The sequence below is a fragment of the Strigops habroptila genome, chromosome 6 (assembly GCF_004027225.2).
Source record: "Strigops habroptila isolate Jane chromosome 6, bStrHab1.2.pri, whole genome shotgun sequence".
NCBI lineage: Eukaryota > Metazoa > Chordata > Aves > Psittaciformes > Psittacidae > Strigops > Strigops habroptila.
The window spans coordinates 32288525-32309320 of record NC_044282.2 but is presented as its reverse complement, the minus strand read 5'-3'; the positions used below and the strand labels follow the sequence as shown (position 1 = coordinate 32309320).

Below are 20796 nucleotides of genomic sequence, written 5' to 3'. Positions count from 1 at the left end.
TGAGATGCCAATGGACAAAAGAGTCCTGTGGCACAGCTTTCATCCAACTTCTGATTTCAACAAACATGTCTCGGAGGAGTCAGATTCTCTCCAGTAAAGATCCTTGAACTACAATGTGACTCATTATATAAATTTATCATCCTTCTGAGTCTATATGAAAAGATCTTTGTAACGTCTTCGCCAAACTCTGCCTTGAATTTATGTGGTAGGACTCACCTCAGTAGCAGTGCAGCAAATGAGTCAGCAGAGATTGTGCCACTGGGTATGTTACTAAATCATTCACATCTGCTGCATGAGGGGACACATCTGATACAGACATTGGTGCTCTCATCGATGCCCCAGGGAGGCACTTGCTTACCCCAGGCCAGTGTGACTCAGCAACATTTAGTAATTATCTGATGGTTGCAGGAGATTTCAGGATCGAAATTTTGTCAGCAGCATTTTATACAAAGTGGTGGAAAGATTCTAAAAAGCACAACAGGGACATAGTCTGGATAGCTTTATAGCACTGGGCCTTCATTACCATAAACAAACTCTGATACCCGAGTGTGGTCTTTTGGGAAAGCCACATATAAAAGCCACATGAAGGCTCATTGCAATCACCTTCACATGTGTCCTTAAAAGCAATGGCATTCCCAATGTAGGCTGGACCTGGGCTCTCTCTTTCCTGAGGGATGGTGGCCTTTCCTTGCTGCTCCGCACTGCCAGGGAGGCTGTGCTGCCTTGGCATGGGGCTCACAGGTTTGTTATCATTTCTCTGGGTGAACAGAGCTTGGCGCTAAGTGTCCACATGGTTTAAGGGTGGGATAATAGCAAAGGCCTTGAAAATACAGATAGTGTTTGAGGAAAGAGGCCCCAGAACAAGTTATAATGCACTGGCCATTACCTTTGGTTGAAAAAGTACAACTCGGAAAGCTGTGAAAGACTACTCAGCAGCATTTGAGCAAGGAAAGGAACAGTAAGCAGCAGAGCGAGGCACCTGCTGCAGCCTGAAAAGTAATGTCTCCTCCAGGACTGGGCAGTGTGTAGCCTGGGGTGGAGGTCCAGGGCTGGGAATTGCCCCAAAATGCCACCACCTTTTAAAAGGACCAAATCTGGGGAGGGGAAGCAGAAAGCAGATGCCCAATTCAGACCCAGCATTCCTCATCTAAGAGCTGGGCGTGATCACCTCCACTGCAGTGCCTGAGCTCATGAAGGACCATGGCCATCGGTGCTAGTTACACAGGTCAGCTCCATGCTGCTGGGCACTGACAGCTGATGTCAGGCATGATCACTGAGAAGTGATTGATGGCTTTGAGCATGTGATGGTGGTGACTGAGGATGAGTAAGAAGCAACCACTACCATGGGAGGTGTTGTCGATGCATGTGTCAGCATAGCAAAGGTTTGTTTTACAATTTAAACTGTAAAAGAAGGTGTCATTATCACTATGTCCTTACCATGAAAGAAAAAAAGGGGAGAAGAAAGGAAAAGAAATAACTCTTATTTTTAAGTGAAGAGTTAAAAAGTGGGGTTTCACAATAACCTTTTCAAAACTGACTGAAGAACTAGACTGCTCCTGAGTTTCCTCTAGATGCAGAGAAACCTCTCATAGACTTCCTGAGAGCACTCGTTACTAGAGTATCAGCATTAGGTGCCTTGTAGTTTTGGAACATTCTACCACATTTCTGCATTTTTAGTTAACTATGTGCTACAGACTTGCCCCCAAGTGACTGAGGGTCCCATGTAGGGCTGAAGATCCCAAGTCCTAGTTCTCCTAAGTAATTCAAGGCCCTGATTTCAGCTGCCAGTTTGGAAGCTGAAAATTCAAAGCTTCCTTGTTTAAGCTTTCAAAGGAAATTGGAGAAGTGAAAATATGAGGTTGCTTTCTCTTTTTTTCCCCCCCCATTTCTATTCTGAAATTTGAAACAGCTGCTACAAAATGTTTATAACTATACATAGTACTCAATAAATGTCCAAACCTGGAAGGAACTATGCATGAATTATGTCTGATTTATACATTAAATAAAAATAGAAAGAGCCAATTGAATTTTAAATGTTCTTCCTCCATTCAGTAAGCCTTGAAATTACAATGTCTATAGAATACTGCCTGCAAAAGCATCTAATGCATTGCACATACTATATCAAAATATTTTAAAAGCATTCCAAGAGTTTATCAGATAAGGCAAATATTGGGACCTAATTTAAACCTTCTTAAATTGGCTTTTTCATAGGGAAAATTCTTAGAAAATAATTTTATTTTAAGCTCACCCCACAACATGCAGACCAAGATTAACCATAAGGAAAGGTCTGAGCTGACAGTAATTGCCGCAAGTAATTGCACTTGGGCAGGTCAATAAACCCACTGGGCACATAACTCAGCCCTCAGGAGTCAGAGCCCAGCAGGGAGGCAGAAGAGACCCCTGCCCAGCCCTGGACCCTGGCCACAAGAGGCAGATCCTAGGGCTGCTGTGAAAAGGACAAATCTTCACCTCATCTCCTTGTGGGGAAATGAGGTGTGTTTGATTACAGCATCTTTGGAGAGGTGGGAGCAGGGCCACATTATGACTCTGACCCCAGAGTCTGCTTGACTGGCTCTCTCTGCCAACCAGGAGTGACAGCTTTCCGAGATGGGGACAAAACTGGGGAACTCGGTGCTTCTAAACATCCACTCTCCCTGCCCCTGCTGAAGAGAGCCCTGCTTTTAAGAACAGGCTTCATGGAGCTGAAGTCCAACTTTCCTGTTGGGTACAAATGAGCCAATAAAGCCATACTAGAGTTTTGTTTACTTTGTAATCCATGTCAGAAGATATGAGAAGCTAACACTTACAAAGCGGTGTCATTATATATCTTTATTTAGTCACAAGACACTTTCGTAGATACTTTTGCTGCTTCTTTAGAGGGTTGTTTTTAAATGGCAGATATGCTCCAGTCACACTTACTGATAAACACTGTAGTGGTAATAGTCAGCCTGTTTGACCCTAGGGAGTGAAGATATTTAATATTTTGTCTTCCAGTTTATTACCCAGCCCAGGCAAACAAAGCAAAATAAATCCATTAAAATGTAATTTTTAGAAGAGTATTCCCAGGTTTTGTTAGCTAAATCACATTTTTGCAATTAACCTGATCATTATAAACATTTTAGGCCTTGCTCAAGATCATCCATGTATATCAAAATAAAATATTCCCATCCCAATTTTACGGTACAGCTCCGTTAGAAAAATATTTCAGAGAAACAACAAAATAAAAACAAAACCTTGCAGTTTAACTCCCTGAACAACAGAGGTAGTTTAGATTTATTTCAGCCATCTCCACCACTATGCATATGTTCTATGCATAACAAAACTGCTTCCCAACTCTCCTTGTCATCTCGGTCCTTCCTTGCTGTGTGCTCTGGGAAGTGCAGAAGCACGCTCTGTGTACCCCCCATGACCCCAGCAGCTGAAAATTTCCTAGGTGGTACCCCCAAAATAAAGCAAAGTAGGTGAATACATGCCCTGGGAGATATGTGTGCATTTCTATGCACAATCACACTTTCGTAGAAGTGGGGACAAAGCAGTTAGCTCACCCACTGACCCAAAGCCACTGACAGACTCTGTGTTGCTGCATTCCTAAGTGGGTGCCTGCCTCTTTGGCTGGGAGGAAGCAGCAGTCAAGGCACAGGGCGCTGGGCCCATCATCCCCTTGTCTCACTCCTCCAGAAACTGGTTTGTCTTAATTTATCTAGGGCCAGCCAGATTTGGGATATCAGCTTATGCTCTTACCCTTGTAATGAGGCCCAGGAAAACTCAGAAGCAGCTCTGGCACCCATGAGGGTTTGTGCTCACACAGGATTGATCTTTTTACTGCAGACATGCGCAAAGTCTGGAGTTGCTGGTACAACAGCCAGCAATATAACTAAGTGTCCCCATATAGGTCACGGCCAAGTTTATGTGCCAAGGGTAGAAGAGGATAACTGCCTTGCAGCCAGTCTCTGCCAACGAGCAGATGAACCACTGCAGTGCCTCAGGGAGCTGTAACTGAATTGTCTGGGGAAAACAATGCTCAGACACATCATGTTATTACTTACCAGTTCCACCCTATGCCTGCGTGACCTGACAACATGGAAGTAAGTTAATATAGCCATGTAAGCACCAAGCTCTGTTTGAGACACAGACCATACATGAAGCCTTCCTTCCATGCAAGAAGCACCTGCTTCTCCTCACTGAGAAGAAACATGTGAACAGGAAACCTTCTCCAAACCTGCTGGGCCCTTTTACAGAGCTACATAAACCTGCAGCCCCACCACATGCATAACAGCTTACTATAAAACTTAGGGAAAAAGGAGATGAAGCCATCCCACTCTATGGCTTCAGCACAGGACAAATAAGAACCAGCAGGTTAAATGTTTCCCTGCTAAGTTAAAGAGCTGTAGCCAGATGCTGGCACTGCTCCAGAGGGTTTCTGCCTGCATGATCATAATTGGTATTTTACCCTTTAATGTTAACAGTGTTTTCATACTACACATTTTTCTTAAATTAAAAAACCCAAACAATGAACTTTTAGTAAAGCTCACTCTGGGCCTTCCCTTGTTCCTCTGCTATCCATGGTGGTTTTGTCACTGACAACAAAAAAGGAGGACCAGAGCCTTTAATGCCCTACTTTTAAGTGTTAATACATTTACAGAAGACTATACAAACAAGCGTCAAACAGCAATTACACATTATTAGAGCTACACAATATCTGCATATGTTGCTAAAACAATGCTGCTAAAATGAAGAAGCTTTATTAGTTTAGAGATTTTGGCTGCTGATATTAAAAATATATTTACCTGAAAGGAAATCCAAGTATTTCATTTTACAAACAATTTAAAATATAGCAGTAAGCAACATAAACTATTGCTTTTTATGTTTATACAATTTTTTTTGGCATAACACTGCCATACAGTTACAGAATTATAAAATATAGCTTTATAGTGCATTACAAATCCAGAAACTGGTTACCACTCCTACCACATACATATGGTATTGGTACTACCAAACATGCACGGCATTCTGTAAACACTGCAAAAGAATACAGAGAAGAGAGCAGGACCATTCATAAAAACTGGCACGTAGCTGCTTCATTTCACAAGTAAAAATTGTTGGGTTTGGGGTTTTTTTCTTTTTACTGCACTTTTTCTTAAAACACATTTTAACAATGACGACTATGGTATTTTCAAATTTTATCAGTGTAAAACCTTACCTAATCATCTGTTGCTGAACTCAAATTGCACAAAGGGCAAACAACCATAGAATAGGTTAAAACACAGAAAAAAGATCAATTAGCAAACATGCTTCAGCAGATCCCAAAATTGTAAGTGCCATAACCTTTTTTACTGCAAAACAATCATTTTCACATAGTTAGCCACAGTAGTAAATACATTCAGTATATTTCACAATAAACTTTAATTGATGAATACGCCACTAGACTTCCAAGTGTGGTAGAACTAAAAAGTGCCGAGTTTCTAAGAAGTAAGAGACTTCTTTCAGAACAATTTGCCAATTCTCACATTTGTTATTTTATAGCAAACAGCTTAATGCTTTTGAAAATAAAGATGAATATAAATGTAAAGCCACAGGAGGTCTCTATTTAATTGCTCTCTATAGCTTCTGATTTGTATTTTGGAGCCCATTAGTTATGGCATGTATTAAACATACTCTTTAAATAAACGCTTGCTTTCCTCAGTGGTCTTACCTCAGTATACTTAAGAATGTGGGCTGTAAAAGCAACATAGCTTTCATGAAAAGGCATAGTTCATAGGCAATACAGAGCACAGAGATAATACAGAGACATAATTTACATTCCCCTTGGAGAACTGCATCTAAATACCTCTTAGTAGCAAATCTCTGGTGTTGACTGCGATGTGTATGGAGAATGGGTTGCCCATGCTTAGGCCCTTTTGGCCCAGCCTTCATTTTCAGGCTCCAAACACCTTTTGAGCTGTTATCCCAATTGCAATTGGAAATGGAGACATGTATCAAAGTTAAGTTACCAAAACATGGAATGAGTATGGTTCTCAGCAAACCCCAGTGTACATGACCACAATGCTACACCCATTGATGCTGGTGTCTCCAAATCCAGAGGTGTCTCCTCACTCAGATGTGGCCTACGAATAGGTTTTACCTTTCACTGATCTGGCTTTTACACTGATACAAACAAACAAAACAAAACCTGTACTGAAGTTGGAATCTGGCTTTTAATGCTTCATACAAAAGGATTTATGAGTAAAAATTTATTCAGAAGGGACAAGCAAGATAATATTGACATCAACATAGGGACAAGTTTTCTGCCTAAGCAGACATCTTCTGCCTAAGGACAGAAACATAGGACATTTTCTGCCTAAGCAGATACTTTGTTGTTAGAATAACCCATGGCTTTTAAAAACTGAGTTGAAGTGGATTACTGTTCATCTTACAGTACTTTTAGTAACTGTGTTCAAATGCTCTAGCAACTGTTGAATAAACAGATCTGAGACAAACAAGAGACTACTTTTTCCACACAAAACATAATTAAAACATGGGATTCACAGCCACAAGGGATTGTGGAGGCTGAAAGAAACCATGAGTTCAAAAATGGAGAAATTCCTGGAGAAAAATAAGGTCACCTTATCTGTTCTTTGTTTCACACTATCTGTTGGTGCCTGCTGCTGGAGGCAGGATACAAGACTAGAAACATCTTTGGTTCTGATCCACACTGGTAGTTCTTAGGACAATGTACATCATTAGCAGGATATTGTCATACATTTACTAACTGCAAAACTTACTTTACATACTTGCATCTTATTCATAAATACAGCTTTTGTCAAGGAAATTCAATATGATATGTTAAATCTGTAAAACTATGGTGTAAAAAGAGTTACATTTTCACTTAAATGTATGTATCTTACTACAATTTGCCATCACTACCATCACAACTGTCAGGAAAAGAAAGGTGCTAACAAAATAATTCAACTAAACAGATATACATAAACTTTATTTAAAAAGCAAACAAAAGCTGTGTTCCATTTAAATCTAGTAAATCTTCCTTAACTTACCTTATTGGATCAACCATCAAAATTACACAAAGCTTCTAAAGTCTGTAAACTTTCTGGTTATAGCACAGGCATATGCATCCGCAGATTATTGGAATTATCCCGGAATAATTCAAGGAGGCTTACACTAGGTTACATGACATAATAGCTATGGTTAAACAAATACCTAATACACCAGATTGCAGCAATCTTAGAGCAGGAAACTGAGGAGCTGACCAAGCCAGCTCTCAAAGGCTTATTGCAAATATTTTTAGCCTCCTTCAGGATTACACCTTTAAATATGAGCAATATGAACACCAAGAGCTCAGTTCTGCTCCTAGATATGTGCACACATGTAACTGCTCTTATAATCTGGATGGTCTGAGGTGAACACCTCATTTACCTAAACTGTCAGTCTCTATGCCAACACAGTATCAGGAACTGAGGCACAGTTATGTCCCAGATAGTAGGCCACAGAGATGTAACTAATCTTAAAGTGCTGCATTTTTGCATATGTGCGTACTCAGTAACATTTTGTCAAGTTGTGCATTCATATCCCCTCACTATGGGATACTTGAATTCACAGGTGTGTGCATATACGCACACTACTCCCATTTGAACATACCAGAGGCTACTCAGATGTACTTATTAGGAAAGAACCGCTTACGGGAGGTTCTGTTTGATTAATAAGTGAATAGCTCAGATTCTAGTAGAACACTTGGCCAAAATACATTATTGTAGCAAGTACACAGAAATCCCTGAGTACTTAAGCGTATAGCAAGATAAACCCAAGTTTAACAGTGAGTAAATATCCTGACTTTCTTTGCACATCCTCAGTTTCTGAAGTAATGGTTAAAAGCACTGGCCTTTATGAGAATACAATCATTATGACATATGTTGTACCGTAAACCTGAAAGCCAGTACTTTGAAACATCAAGCATGGAGTGCTTCTGGTTGCTAAGGCCATGATTCTGTAATGAAATGCATACAATGCACCTGCTTGATCAATGGGATGCTACACTGTATGATTGCCCTGCAATGAATCCTTCTTTTAATCACTTGCAGCATCAGAAGAAACAACTCTATGAAAAGAACGCTAAACCACTGTGTTTAACGTAGAGCAGAATTTACGAGTTAGAGCTGAACTGTCCCACAGGCGTAATTCTGGTGATAAAGCTACCAAAGACAACAGAGCGCAGGAGCCCACCTGACACAAACGAACCTCTCTTACCTAATCCCCATAGTTCTTTGTAGGCAATTGGTATGTCACGACTTTACTTTTCCGACTTCTGTGAAAATTGATAGAAATAGACCGAATTGTGGATTAAAAAAAAAAAATTAAAAATTGCAGAGTTAACAAGGATATGAGTCCAAAGTTCCTGACTGCATTTTCAGATTCACTAGGCCCTTAATGCAGGCAACCCTGCCAGATTAAAAGTACATTAAGTACTTAATTATGAGTGGAGAACCAGCAAGCATGTATAGGTGAAAGCTGTGTCACAGTAACAGAATACTGTACTGCAGAGAAATCATTTGGATGCACATCCCAAGAGCTTTCTGGTTTAAAAATAGAGCAAGATTTCTTTTTTTTTGTGTGTGTGTGTGTGTGTGACAAAAAGACAAAAGATCTCCTGAGGTCATCAATGTTCCATCAAATTACAGTATAATTACATTCCCAACATCCCTTACGTCACTTGAACACTACATTTTGAAGCGTTTAATATTAAAATCCATAAATTGAAGGTTCTGTACTTTACAGTTATAGTCCTTATACACATTCTCCCTATGCCATTCAAGAAATAACTGAAAAAAACCGCTATCAAGTTGGCATGGTTAGGCACTCAAGATTTAAAAAGTCATAGGTGGAACATAAAGCTGTCCTCCCTGTGCGTACACATCGGGCCAGAGTCCTTAACTACATGGACCAATTTTACCTTAGCATTTCCTGACCCCTTCTGCTCTGAAGGTCAGAGGAAACATGAACAAGGGGATCCTAGTTCAAGCGCAGGGTATTGTGAAAAGCTTCTAAGCACCTTTCCAGCTTTCAAGGGAGGAATTCTCTGGGGCATTTCTGCTCAGACAGACTTAGTATCTCCTTGAGCAATCTGAGTTACCCTTAAAAAAAATCCACATACATACTTTCCTTTCCTTAAAAGTCAGCACAGGAGAAGGAGGGATACATCTTTCTTCTCTGCCTCTTTAGGATGTGAAAAAGCCTAATCTTTGTCCATGGGTACCAAGATCTCTAACTGCCATGCTATTTAATCCCAAGAAAGAGTGCTACCTGTGGAAAGCAACGGATGATGCACTGCCATGATGGGAATTAGCAAAACAGAAAAATACAAGACGTTTTGTCTATGCTCTGAAACTCCCGAAGACTTTGTCATTTTGAGTTATAAGACTTGAATAAAGTCCTGTAGCACTATGACACTCAAACTGTAGTCATCCACTTGCCTCATAACATTTCATTAAAAATACATTAAAGGCAGTGGATAATATATACACTTTTAAATAGAAAACACGTATAGAAGTTTTAGACTATTTTAGGACTGTAGAAAGTGTAAGTTCTGCCTGCATTGGTTTTTAATTCATATTCTACACAGCTAAGTTGCTGGGTACTATCTTGTTTGACTGAATGGCATGAAGTCAGACAAGGCTACTCAGGAAAAGTAGACAGTCCTTCAGTGAAGAAAGTTGGGAAAGATCTTAATTGCAAAATTCCTACAGGCTGGGCTCCAGCTGGGCCAGCAGACTGGCCGGCCTCAGCTTTACGCCGGTGATCAAAATAACATTAAATTGTGAAAGACCTCAGATTGAGAGCAAAGAGAGGAAACAGCTGGAAGGAAGCATCAGGACTGCTTTTCTCCCCCAGAGCAGCAGCAAGGGTTTCAGTGTTGTGCAAACCCTACATAAAACTTGCCAAGAAACATCCAAGTTCAGGTAAGATCCCGCTGGACAGGCCTGGGAACATTTTCTCTGATGGCTTTGATGATTAAGCAGTGAAGTTTTGTGTGAAGAGACTGCTTTTCAGCTGTCCAGAGGCTTTCCAGATGCTGAAACCAGCTGGGGGAGTTGTTTTATTACAGCTGATCAACAGAAGGCCTTCACAGTGAGACCAAATCTGAGTGATCAAAGAGATGCCCCCCTCCCCCAAATTAGTAGTACTAACAAATGAGTCAAGAGAAGAGAGAACTTCACATGGACTAAAAGAAGTCTAAAGTGCAACTTCCCTTGTACCCAAAAGCTGTGGATACAGTTTCGTTGTAAGTTAAACTTTTATTCAATGTACAGTGATACCCAGCTGCATAGGACATTTTGGTATCTGTTGTGTCTCCGACAAGGATGCTGATCTAAGGTAAAAGATGTTGTGCAAAATACTGCTGTTGAACATGAACATAATTCCTAAAAAATATCCACTAGGGAAAAAGCTGTGCTCTCAAAATAATTTCGAGTCATTTCATAAAAGGAAATCAACACTTAAAGCATATTAAAAGAAACTTTAAAGTTCTGATGTTCCAAGGCTTTCTAGTAAGTTACACCTTTTTCGTTTTAAAATACTGGATGGATCCAATGGCAAAAAAATAGATAAGCTTTTCTATGCAATCTGTCTGGAAAAGATAATTAATTTCTTAGCTTTGAATATACATGATTGTTTTTAAAGAGCCACACCTGGTTGACTGCTGATAAACTGAGGTTGAAAAAAATAAAATTCATTAACCTCACAGAAGCTTAATCCGATGCATTTGCAACAAGCACAGTCTCATGAACATTTCATACAACACTGGATGGAAATTTCACCCAAAATGAAGGAGCAATGAATAATTTGCTTCATTCAATATGAAACAATTTTTAACCTCAGACTCATGATTTGAGCTCATCCTTGTTTTTTGTGGTGGTCCCCCCTGTAAGTGTATCCTTATCAAGGTTATCTTGCAGATCTGCTGATGTGTTACTTGAAGAATTCTCAGTGTCACATAAATCTTTCTCTTTAGTGCCTGGGTGATTTCCACAGTCACTGTTCAGACTTTCATCATCTTTTTTTGAATGAGAGTCCTCCTTTCTGTCTGAAGTACCATGAATGTCTTCTGATTTTGAAGGCTGACCGCTATCAGCATCACTGTTCTTTTCACTGTTGTTCTGCCTAACAGCATCAGAGTTCATTTCTTGTTCATCCTGGTCATTTTCTTCCCCATTTTTTGTGAGTTCTACCTTTCTTTCTTCAGTCGTCTTACCAGCTGAGCTTCCACTTGCTGATGTATTCTTAGGCTCTTTTGGTTTCTTATGCTTAGAAATACAACTATTGTGAATAGAAATTGGAGATGCTGGCTTTTTATTTGTTTTGCTTCCCTCCGAATTCTGTTTTCTTGGGGGTCCCCAGATAAAATGCTCCGAGGGTGTATAATGTTGCTGGGCAAATCTCAGGAGTTTCCTCCTTTCTCTTCTGTCTCTAATAGTATACACAAAATATTCTAGAGCACTTTGCTTAATGTTGGGAATAGTATCTTCCACAAGAGCTTCATGGAGAATAAATTTTACCAGGGGAGATTTGAAACTCTCATATCCAAGCTCTCCAAGACTTTTCAGAATTCGAGTGATTCTCAAGTAGTTGTGTTGAGACCTTTGGAAGAAAAGGGTGAAAAAATCCCATTGAATCAGGGGAAAAAAAAACAAAACCAAAACCCACCTTACAGATACAGAACTGGAACTGCAATTCCTCACTCAATTTATCACTCCAGGTGTGTACTTCAGGCTTCCTGTACTTTAATTTTTCACAGCTCTGAAGCTTGCTAGTACCTCCCTTGCTAGGACATTGTGAGTGAAAAATAGCGTCTGTAAAGTGCAATGAGGCAACAGGCTAAAAAAACCCCATAAAATCAAAGTCTGTACTGATTTTGATTCCTTCTGCTGTATGTATTCTTTCTAAAGAGAAAACCCAGTCATTTCATATAATATGAGTTTTGGAGTGTATTGAAGTAATACAGCTACAGAACAGGATTCACTGCACTTAACTTAAGCTATTTGAAAGCTGGGTCTCCAACCTAGAGTAGCTACCTGCACTTCTCACACAGTCAGTGCTGGGAGAAAACCAGGCACCTCTGGAGAGCAAGTCCCACTGTTGTAAGAAGTGTCTAAAACAAATGGAATGAACTATATTGTGGAAGTTCTTGTGAAGGGATATTTCCCTCATAAAGTACACATAAGTAAACAGTAAAACTTGAATGTTTAAGTTTTAGATGGCTAAAATTAGGTAAAAAGTGTCCCAATTCACGACTTACGTAAAACTGTGTAGCTAGTCACTGATGAGAATACAGGAATTACACTGTAAAAATGTGCAGTGAGTAACACTTGGGCTTCCCAAAACCTTTTTTTATCTGTGGCCTGAGTCTGAGCCCACACCCATATTGGCTCATACAATATTTAAGTAAAATTAATAAAAAAATTATTCCCATTATTCACCCAAAATTATCCATCAGCAATACAAGCTTTCATCTCGATGGGAGAACAAAATACTGCAACAAAGCAATCTCCAGCTCTAAGGTCAGAAGTATTAGGAAAGAGATCACAAGATTTGAAAAGAGATATTGATAGAATTAATAAGCATGGGACAAAATTCAGTGCAAACTTATGCTCCACACAATGCCAATGAAAAGGGACAGAAGTAATTTGCTGGAAGTTGGGCTAAAGTTTGACTTAACGCGTGTCTAAACCTCTCCAGCTAAGCACTGTAATTAAAAAGTACTAAACACATAGTATTTCATGTTTTGAGGAGGGAGGGAAATCTTGTTATTTAGTTTCCATAAAGGTGTGGAGAATTTTAATTTTCTCAAAAAGAAATGTGAATACAAAGATAAGCCACTTGTTCTTTCCAACTGTGAAGCAGCACTTTGGAATCAGGTGAAAATTCATTAGGTAGCATGACAAACAAATTAATTTGGAACTGCGATCTTCTTCAGCAGCATCTGAACTTGTATTTTCAGAGAATTCAGTATATTGGTTCGACTGGTAATGGGCAAGAGGCACGATTAAAAAAAAAAGGGGAAGGAGGAATGTACATACACGGACACAAACCAGGCATTGCCTATTTCTTTTTCTGTTTTTCCTGGCAATCTTTGGTAAATATATCTTCCCTTTCTCTACAAAAGAAAAGGGTAAAGAGATTCTGTGGCAATTCTAGAGTGGAGTGCATGTCATTACTTACTCATTCAAATGCTGAAATCTTTCTTGCCAGTTAGCAGCTCGTGCAACATTTCCAGTTTTATCAATTAGCTTTATTCCAAAAAACTCCAACATCATTTTATAAGCCAAAAGGAATCTTCTAATTGCTTCTTTTGTTTTCTTGAATTCCTAATAAACAATGAATACATCCAAAACTGTAAGTGGCACTAAAACAAGTACTTCCACATTGTATAACACAACTCTATGTAACAAAAAGTAGGTATGTATCAGAATTAACGTGATGGTTTGTATTGAGCTCAATTTGTATTACCTCTATTTCATATGTAGTTAATTCTTTAGCATAGAAGTTCAGACCTTGTTCCCTCAGTGGGAAAAGCCTGTTAAAAGAAAAAGCACATTACAGCTCATGCTACATGAACACTTACTCAAATTAATGCTTTGAAACAGAAATAGGTAATAAATGACAAACCACTGTATGTAAGTGTGGTTATGTTCCAGTTTTTCATAGTCTCCTTTCCATTTATTTAGGACTTCTTCAATATAAACCCCTGCACAAAAACAATTTGAAAACTGTTACGTAGCCATCAAAAACAGTATTCAGCTACATAAAGTACATGCTGTGTTAACATAATGATAGACTACATACTTTAATTCTCTTCCACATACTATGCAAAACAAGGTCTAATACAGCCATTAAAAAAAAAAATTAGTTAATAAAACTTAATTAAAAGTCAGAGATTTATCAAATTTCAAGATTAAAAACCTTATGCTAAGTTTCCTACCAGCAGAGGGTATGTGACAATACTTCTCATGTCCTAGATCCCTTTATCAGACAGAGTGGTAATTAACAAACCACTCCTGCATTGTGAATCAATGTCACTGCTTTAACATGATAAAACTCTGCACATATAATACATATCTCATCTTAGTAGAAGAAAGCCTCAACTCTTTAAGAAGTATCCCATTCCAGGAATCTCTCCAGCTGCAAATAACATTATGATTGGGAAGTCTTTCTCAATTAGCTGTGGCCAAGAATCTTGCTGCCATTGCTATGGGTTTGAACTTGGGTTCTCAGGTCCTGCTTAATAAATGAGAATTTCGGCTTTTAGTGGTCTGAAAACAGTTGTGGAGTTCAGTCAGTTCCTCTTGGAAAGACACAGTGATAGAAAAAAGGGACAAAGTAACTGTGAAAGGAAATTAATCATTCTTTGCACTCACACCATCTTATGAAGTTCAGTAAAGGGTCAAGGAACTTTTCCAGGTACTTGCACAAATACACAAAGTACGTAAAAGGATGTTCCTTGTCCCAAAATCTGCACGGTCTCCTTCCATGAATGAACACTCAGCGTTAGCCTGTTTCAACTCTGAAACCAGCAAATTTTACCACTGCTGCATGGCCTCTCCCAAAGGCAAACAGCATAGGAGTGGTCTAAAAAACTCAAAGCCTCACACAGATAGTCTCCTATTATACACCTGAGATCTCTCTCTCTCTCTTCACAGAGAAAATTTCCACTTGGGTCTCAATGACAAAGGAGAACTTGATTGGTACTTTTCTCTAAAGAAATGGAGAACGCAGCCAGTCAAAGGGGCTAAGAACGTGGTGTTTTCAGTGCAGGTGAGGCTAGAAAAGGACCTTGCAAAGAAGACCTCCAAGCACCAATGTACTGTATCCAACCCACGTTTCAAGTCTTGGAAAATTTGCTGCTCAGGGCGGAAAGAAGCAGGCCAGCTCTGAGTCAGAACCACAAGCTGAATCTGTAGGTCACGGAATGAAACTTCTGTCATGGTTTAACCCCAGATGGCAACTAAGCACCACACAGCTGCTCACCTACCCCCACCCCGCAATAGGATGGGGAGCAGAATTGGAAAAAAAGCAAGTAAAAGCTGTAGGTTGAGATAAGAACAGTTTAATAATTGACATAAAGTACAATACTAATACTTACAGTACTACTAATAGTAGTGAAAAGGGAAGTAACAAGGAGAAAGATATAAAAAAGGGAGAGGGGAGATGAAAAAACCCCAAACAACAGTGATGCACAATACAACCGCTGACCAATACCCAGCCCGACCTGAGCAGCAATTGGTCCCTTCTGGGTAACTCCCCCCACATAACTCCCCCAGTTTATACACTTGACAAATTTTTGGAGAGAAGTCCTCCTCTAGCTTTCATGGCTATCTCTTCCTATGGCTAATCCTCTTGAATTTCTCCTTCATTTTGCACTTTAAAGGATCCCCCCCAACCTTTTCTGGCTTTTAGTTTCAGGTTTACGTGGTCCTCAGGTTCCCAAGGACCTCAGTGTCCTTCTTTTCCTTTCTATATCTGTTCTCTGTGTAATGTCTCCTAAATTTGCTATTTCTGTATTGGTAATTCACAGATCTAACTCCTCTTCCAGTCAAGCTAAAAACACAGTATCTGCCTGTGGACATCTAGATAAAGCTCAAATGATTAAAACAAAAGTCTTATCATTCCTGTTTTCTCGCTTGCTGAGGATATTATCACTATCTTTCCTATAAACAGCTCTCATCTTCAAACTTCCTATATGTACATCTTTATATGCTTCTGTGTAACATTCTTTCCCATCCAGCTTCCTATCAGAACTTGTGACATTTTGCATCTTAACATCCTTTTTCCTGACCTTGAAAAGTGCCCTCTTGTCACACTTACATCTACTCTGAATGCTGCTGGTAAGATCATATGTCTAAACCACAGCTTTTTTATACTGCCTCTTTTTTTGCTTTGCATTCTTCCATTGTGAAAGCCTTTTCTGTAACATCAAACAAGAACTATACGCCTTCACTTCCAAAGCTTTTTGTGACCTGCTCCTTGCTACCTTATGAGAACCCATTTGTTGCTATGAGACTGATCCTGCCTCTGACAGGATCCTGCCACAGTCGCAGCCTCCACATCTCACTTCTGTACTCCAGTGTGCATGCTTGGTAGTTCCTCCCAAGCTGCTCTCATGCTCAGAGGATCTTTCTGCAAACACCTTCAAAGTAACCTCCTCGTCATTCTTTTAGAACTCTCAAAAGCTATTTTTGGCCCTGCAAAAATTTTTTTGCCAATGGCTAAGCTCTCATGTACTGAGGCTCTCGTCTATCATTCTAACCAAGACTGTTTTATTGCCTCCGTCTGCTTCTCCATCTGTCTGCTACCCTCTTGTCTCTCATACTTTGACTGCAAACTCCCTAAAGCAGGGTATGCCATCTTTCAGCTCATCCTGTGTTTGTGCAGAACCTTGCATATGAGGTTCCTGCTCCACTACTTGAACCACTAGGGACTTTGAGAAATTATTTATTATTGTTATTACAATAATCTCACAGAAAGTAGTTACAACACGTTCTTTTTCCCTTACACACTGCTAGGGATAACACCCTGATTCCTGCCACTCCTAATCAAGCAGCAACAGTTTGTGCAGCATAGCAGAACAACTTTATCTTTGTTTAATAAAAGGTAGTGCCACTACTACGAAGCAGTAGTGCAAACAAAGCCCTGTGTGACACCATGCTGAAAATGCGTGAGGAAAGCACCACCTCCCTAGAGGGCAAGCTAACTCTGGTTTAAGCATAACCTGCTACTCCAACACAGAAGGTTCAAGTTATTTAACTATAGTTCAAGTTATTTAACTATATACGTTTAATTTTTCAGCACTGCAATTATCACTATAGTTTCACTTTGTCACTATTATTATTGAGCCTTCTTTTGCTATCGCAATTATTGACACATATTACTCACCATCAGGTTTAAACGGGATTTTATTTTTGTAAAAGCGGAGATTGCACAAGTCATTTTGATATCGAAGATCTTTAAAGTTCTGCTAAAAGAAAAGAAATAGGACATTATCAGCCTACAAAAACCTATCAAGGGTATCCAGAAAGCAATATTGTGCTCTTTAAATAATTTGAGGACAAAAAAAGTTCAGAGTTTTCAGAACCAGAGAGTTTTACTCATGCACTTAAAAGACCCAGTTTAAAGATCTGCAAGCTCCTTCTGGCTGGTAACTTCTGCTGAGGCCAAGGTCTGAGCAGCAAGCAAAGCAGCACCTTGACTCAAGTCTCAAGGAATTTGAGAGACAAATAATAAGTCCAAGGTCTTTGACATTCGAGGCATGAGCCTTTTTATGGGCTCCTACTGCTGCGCCCAGGCTTACATATCTCACATGTCTGCACATATGCCTTGGATGAAAAGATGTCGCACTGGTTTCACTCCTGTCCCACTGCCATATGTTGGGCCTCTGCATCAGATTTTGATTCTCATTTTTATTTCTCATACTTACCAGGCACCACAAAGTTTTAGGAATGTTTGGGTTGTATGCTGTCTCCTACTAAAAAGGCCATTTTAAACCATAAAATATTCTTACTGGATACTGGTGTCGGTACTTGTATAAATCTCTTGCTGCGTAGAAGCTTCTCTTCGGTTTGGCTGTCGGCTCAGTTCCATCACCACTCTGAAACAGTTATGAAGTAGGTAATAACCATACACAAACAAATTACACACCAAATTTGTGCAATATTCAAATAATTATTTTTCACAATGTATTTCAGCAATGTAAACAAACACAAGTGCATGTATTTGGCCGCTGTTTGGTCAAACACTGAAGCCCCCCTGCTGAGTACTTAACACTACACACTTTCAACATAAATTTAAAAATCAAAATAAAATACAAAAAAGCAAGACTACCACATGGCCTTCCAGTAAGGCTGAATTTGATTTAATCAACAGGTTGATCATAATTTCAAAATGCAAGACTTCAAAGTAACATTGCAAGTGCTAGCACAAGATGAAGTAAATAACTGAACATGAAAATGCAGAGACACTACCAATTTTGAACGGGAAATCATACTATTTGCAAAGACTATTTGTCATGTGTACCTTGACTTAATTGCTATCTTTGCATCATGTGGAAGAAAATGAATAGTCATGGACAAGCCAGCCTGCAGTTGTAGCACCTTCCTGAACCATTTTCTATTATTAGTTTTCTCAGAACTTAAATTTAAAACCTAGTAAGAAGAACCATTAAAGAGTATCAGGAGGTGAAGCGTTAGTGTGCAGACTTCAACTTGCTACCAACAACTTTGTTTTCTTTGTAATTTCTTTATAACCAAACTGCAACACAGTTTTGTATCCTTCAATCTCATAAAATAAGCCTCTACAACTAAAACCAAGAGCCAAATTAGCAAAAAAATTCATTCCACTCCTTGCAATACACAGGTAACAGGTTAAAGTCAAGCCTAAAAAGGGAAGTTCCCTGGGACTGCACTGGACGTTTGCCTTTATTACTGCCCATCCCATTGCTTATCAGTAGCACATTAATGACAAACAAGCATGTTTTCATTCTTCCTTTTGGAAGACGAGCTTTGACCATACTACAGGCAAAACACACTTTCCTGAACAAGCAATACCCCTTGACACTTAGTCAGCAGGCATCAGTACCACCAGCTATCAAGCAGAACATGAAAAAATGCTTATGTTTATTTAATTCCACACAGTTTCTGAACCAAATGTAAAGGTTATGCATCTAACAGGCTAAAAGAAAGACCAAGCTAGTCCAGCCTGCACTCAATTCTAACTTCAAAAAAATTACCGGCAAAGGACCCCTTTATTTCTTTAGGGTCAGCATTCTCAGAGGTTCCTAAAAGACAGAAACTGGCTCTGAAAATTCCTCACCTCGGGCCCGCTGAGGAATCACGGATCCGTTGCCGCCTACGATCCAACATTCAGATTTTTAACACATTTAATTAGAGGCCAAGTTCAAGACTACATCTGATGCAAAGCAGAACCTTCCCTAGAAACAGCAGCAGCGGGACTAGCAACGACCTCAAGGCCTCAGTTTTCTCCCAAGAGTAGGTTACCGTAAGAGGGGGGGAGGAGAGACATGGGCTCACTTCTACTTCAGATGCGGAGCCAGTTCATCACATGCCGCTCCAGGCGATGGGAAGCTCCCCGCGCCGCCTCAGCCGCCCGGGCCCGCGCCCCGGCCCGCCGGTGCCGCAGAGCGGGGTAGGCGGGACGGAGCGGGGCTGCCCCGGCCCGGCCCTGGGGCTCGGCTCGGCTCCGCGGCAGCAGCGCCCGACCCGGCCCGAAGTGCGGGCCGTCCCCACCGCCCGTCGCCCTGCCTCCGCCTCCCCGCAGCGACCGCTACTCCCAGCGCCGGCGGTACCTGCTCGGGGCTGGCGGCGTCCGCCTCTGCCCGCTCGCCCTCCTCCGGCGCCGGGGACGGTGGCGGCGGGGGCTCCTGTGACCGGCAGTCTGCGGCGGGCAGCTCGGCCGGCTCTTCCCCGCCTCCCGCGGCGGTGCACACCCCCTCCTGCCGCCGCGGCTCCCCGCCAGGCTCCGCCGCCTCGGGCTCCGAGTCGGTCTCCCAGGTGGAGTCGCAGTCCTCCACCGTGGTGGGCTCCTTGAAGCTGACCCCGCTCAGCAGGCTGCCCATCGGGCAGGGCAGGGCCCGCCGCCGCCGCCGCGCCGCCCGGAGGCCGCGGAGGCCGAGGGCTGGTTGCGGCCGCGGGCTGCCTACGGCTGCGGCATGGCGGGGCGGGGCGGCGGCCGGGGCTGCTCCCCCGCCCGGCCCCGGCACACGGACACGCGCAGGGCGGAGCTGGAGGCGCCGGAGTTTCCACAGGAGGCACGCACGCCCAGTCCCCGCCTGCCCAGCCCCGGCGGCGGGCAGCGGCGGGCAGCGGCCAAACGGGCAGCGCTCGCCTGGCTGCGGGGCTGGGGAAAGCCGGGAGGTGGCGGGAATCTCCCCCCTCCCGAGGACGTTTGTCTTCTCGGTGGAGACTTCGGTGTCTCCTAAAGGGTTACGAGAAAAGCGAGTGGGTGCGGGTGTTCATGGAGAGAGCGGGGATGGAAGCTGCCCTGCAGCACTGGTCTGTGGAGGAGACGCTTACTTGGTGACAGCAGCGGTCCTGTCACCAGCAGTGTGCAAGCACGGGCTGCCCACTGGGCATGGGAAGGGCTGCGGTGGCGTGCGCCGCGAGAAATATACAGGTGCCAGAGGAGACAGGAACGGAGCGGGCGATAGTGTGGTAACCAGCCAGTATCAGCTGCTCGTAAAACCCCTGGGAGTTTGAGGATAAAGCTGACATGACTTTCAAGGATGGATTTGGCAGGGGCACTCTATTTCGTATTTGGCTAGAGCACGCCTTTTGGACAGAAACGCTGCCTGGAATGAAGACCTGATGAGCTGAAGGCTTAGCACGTCGTTCCAGAGGCTGCTCTCACCCTCCTGTCGTTTAAAAATGTGTTCTTCATTTCCGACCAGAGTTGTTCCATTCACACTCATGGCTTCTGCCTTTTCCTTAAAGACAGTTCTGTGGTGTCCAGTGTATTGACTGCTCCTAAAGATGTGCACTATCATCAAGTCATCTCAGTCCTCTCCTTGGGAAACAAAACAGATCAAGTTTCTTCAGCCTCTGACTGTAAATTACCTTCCCCATTCCCTCACTCATTTTTGTGCTGCCTTTTTCCTGCCTCTGCTTCAATGTTTTAGCATCCTTTCCAAGTGCAGGTACCAACATTTTGGTAAATGGTGTACCATTTACACAGGATCACCAGTGTAAAGATGATATCATCTATATACTCTTGCTTACCAATCCACCCTTTACAAACTGACAG

General features: G+C 41.6%; 1 protein-coding gene across 2 annotated transcripts; it reads right to left on the bottom strand.

Annotated features, from left to right (window-relative positions):
* Nucleotides 1–4589: 4589 nt before the first annotated feature.
* On the bottom strand, nt 4590–19850 carry OGFRL1 (opioid growth factor receptor like 1). Of its 2 annotated transcripts, none has more exons than XM_030490370.1 (7): nt 19343–19850; nt 17543–17629; nt 16918–16996; nt 13654–13732; nt 13495–13561; nt 13207–13352; nt 4590–11625 (listed from the first exon to the last, which is right to left on the bottom strand). In XM_030490370.1, exons 1-7 carry the CDS (start codon nt 19610–19612, stop codon nt 10869–10871), a joined length of 1485 nt encoding a protein of 494 aa, XP_030346230.1. In that variant the 5' UTR covers nt 19613–19850; the 3' UTR covers nt 4590–10868. The 2 variants fall into 2 exon arrangements, with proteins under 2 accessions (XP_030346230.1, XP_030346229.1); XM_030490369.1 differs by having other exon boundaries at nt 16918–16999; nt 19343–19731.
* Nucleotides 19851–20796: the final 946 nt, after the last annotated feature.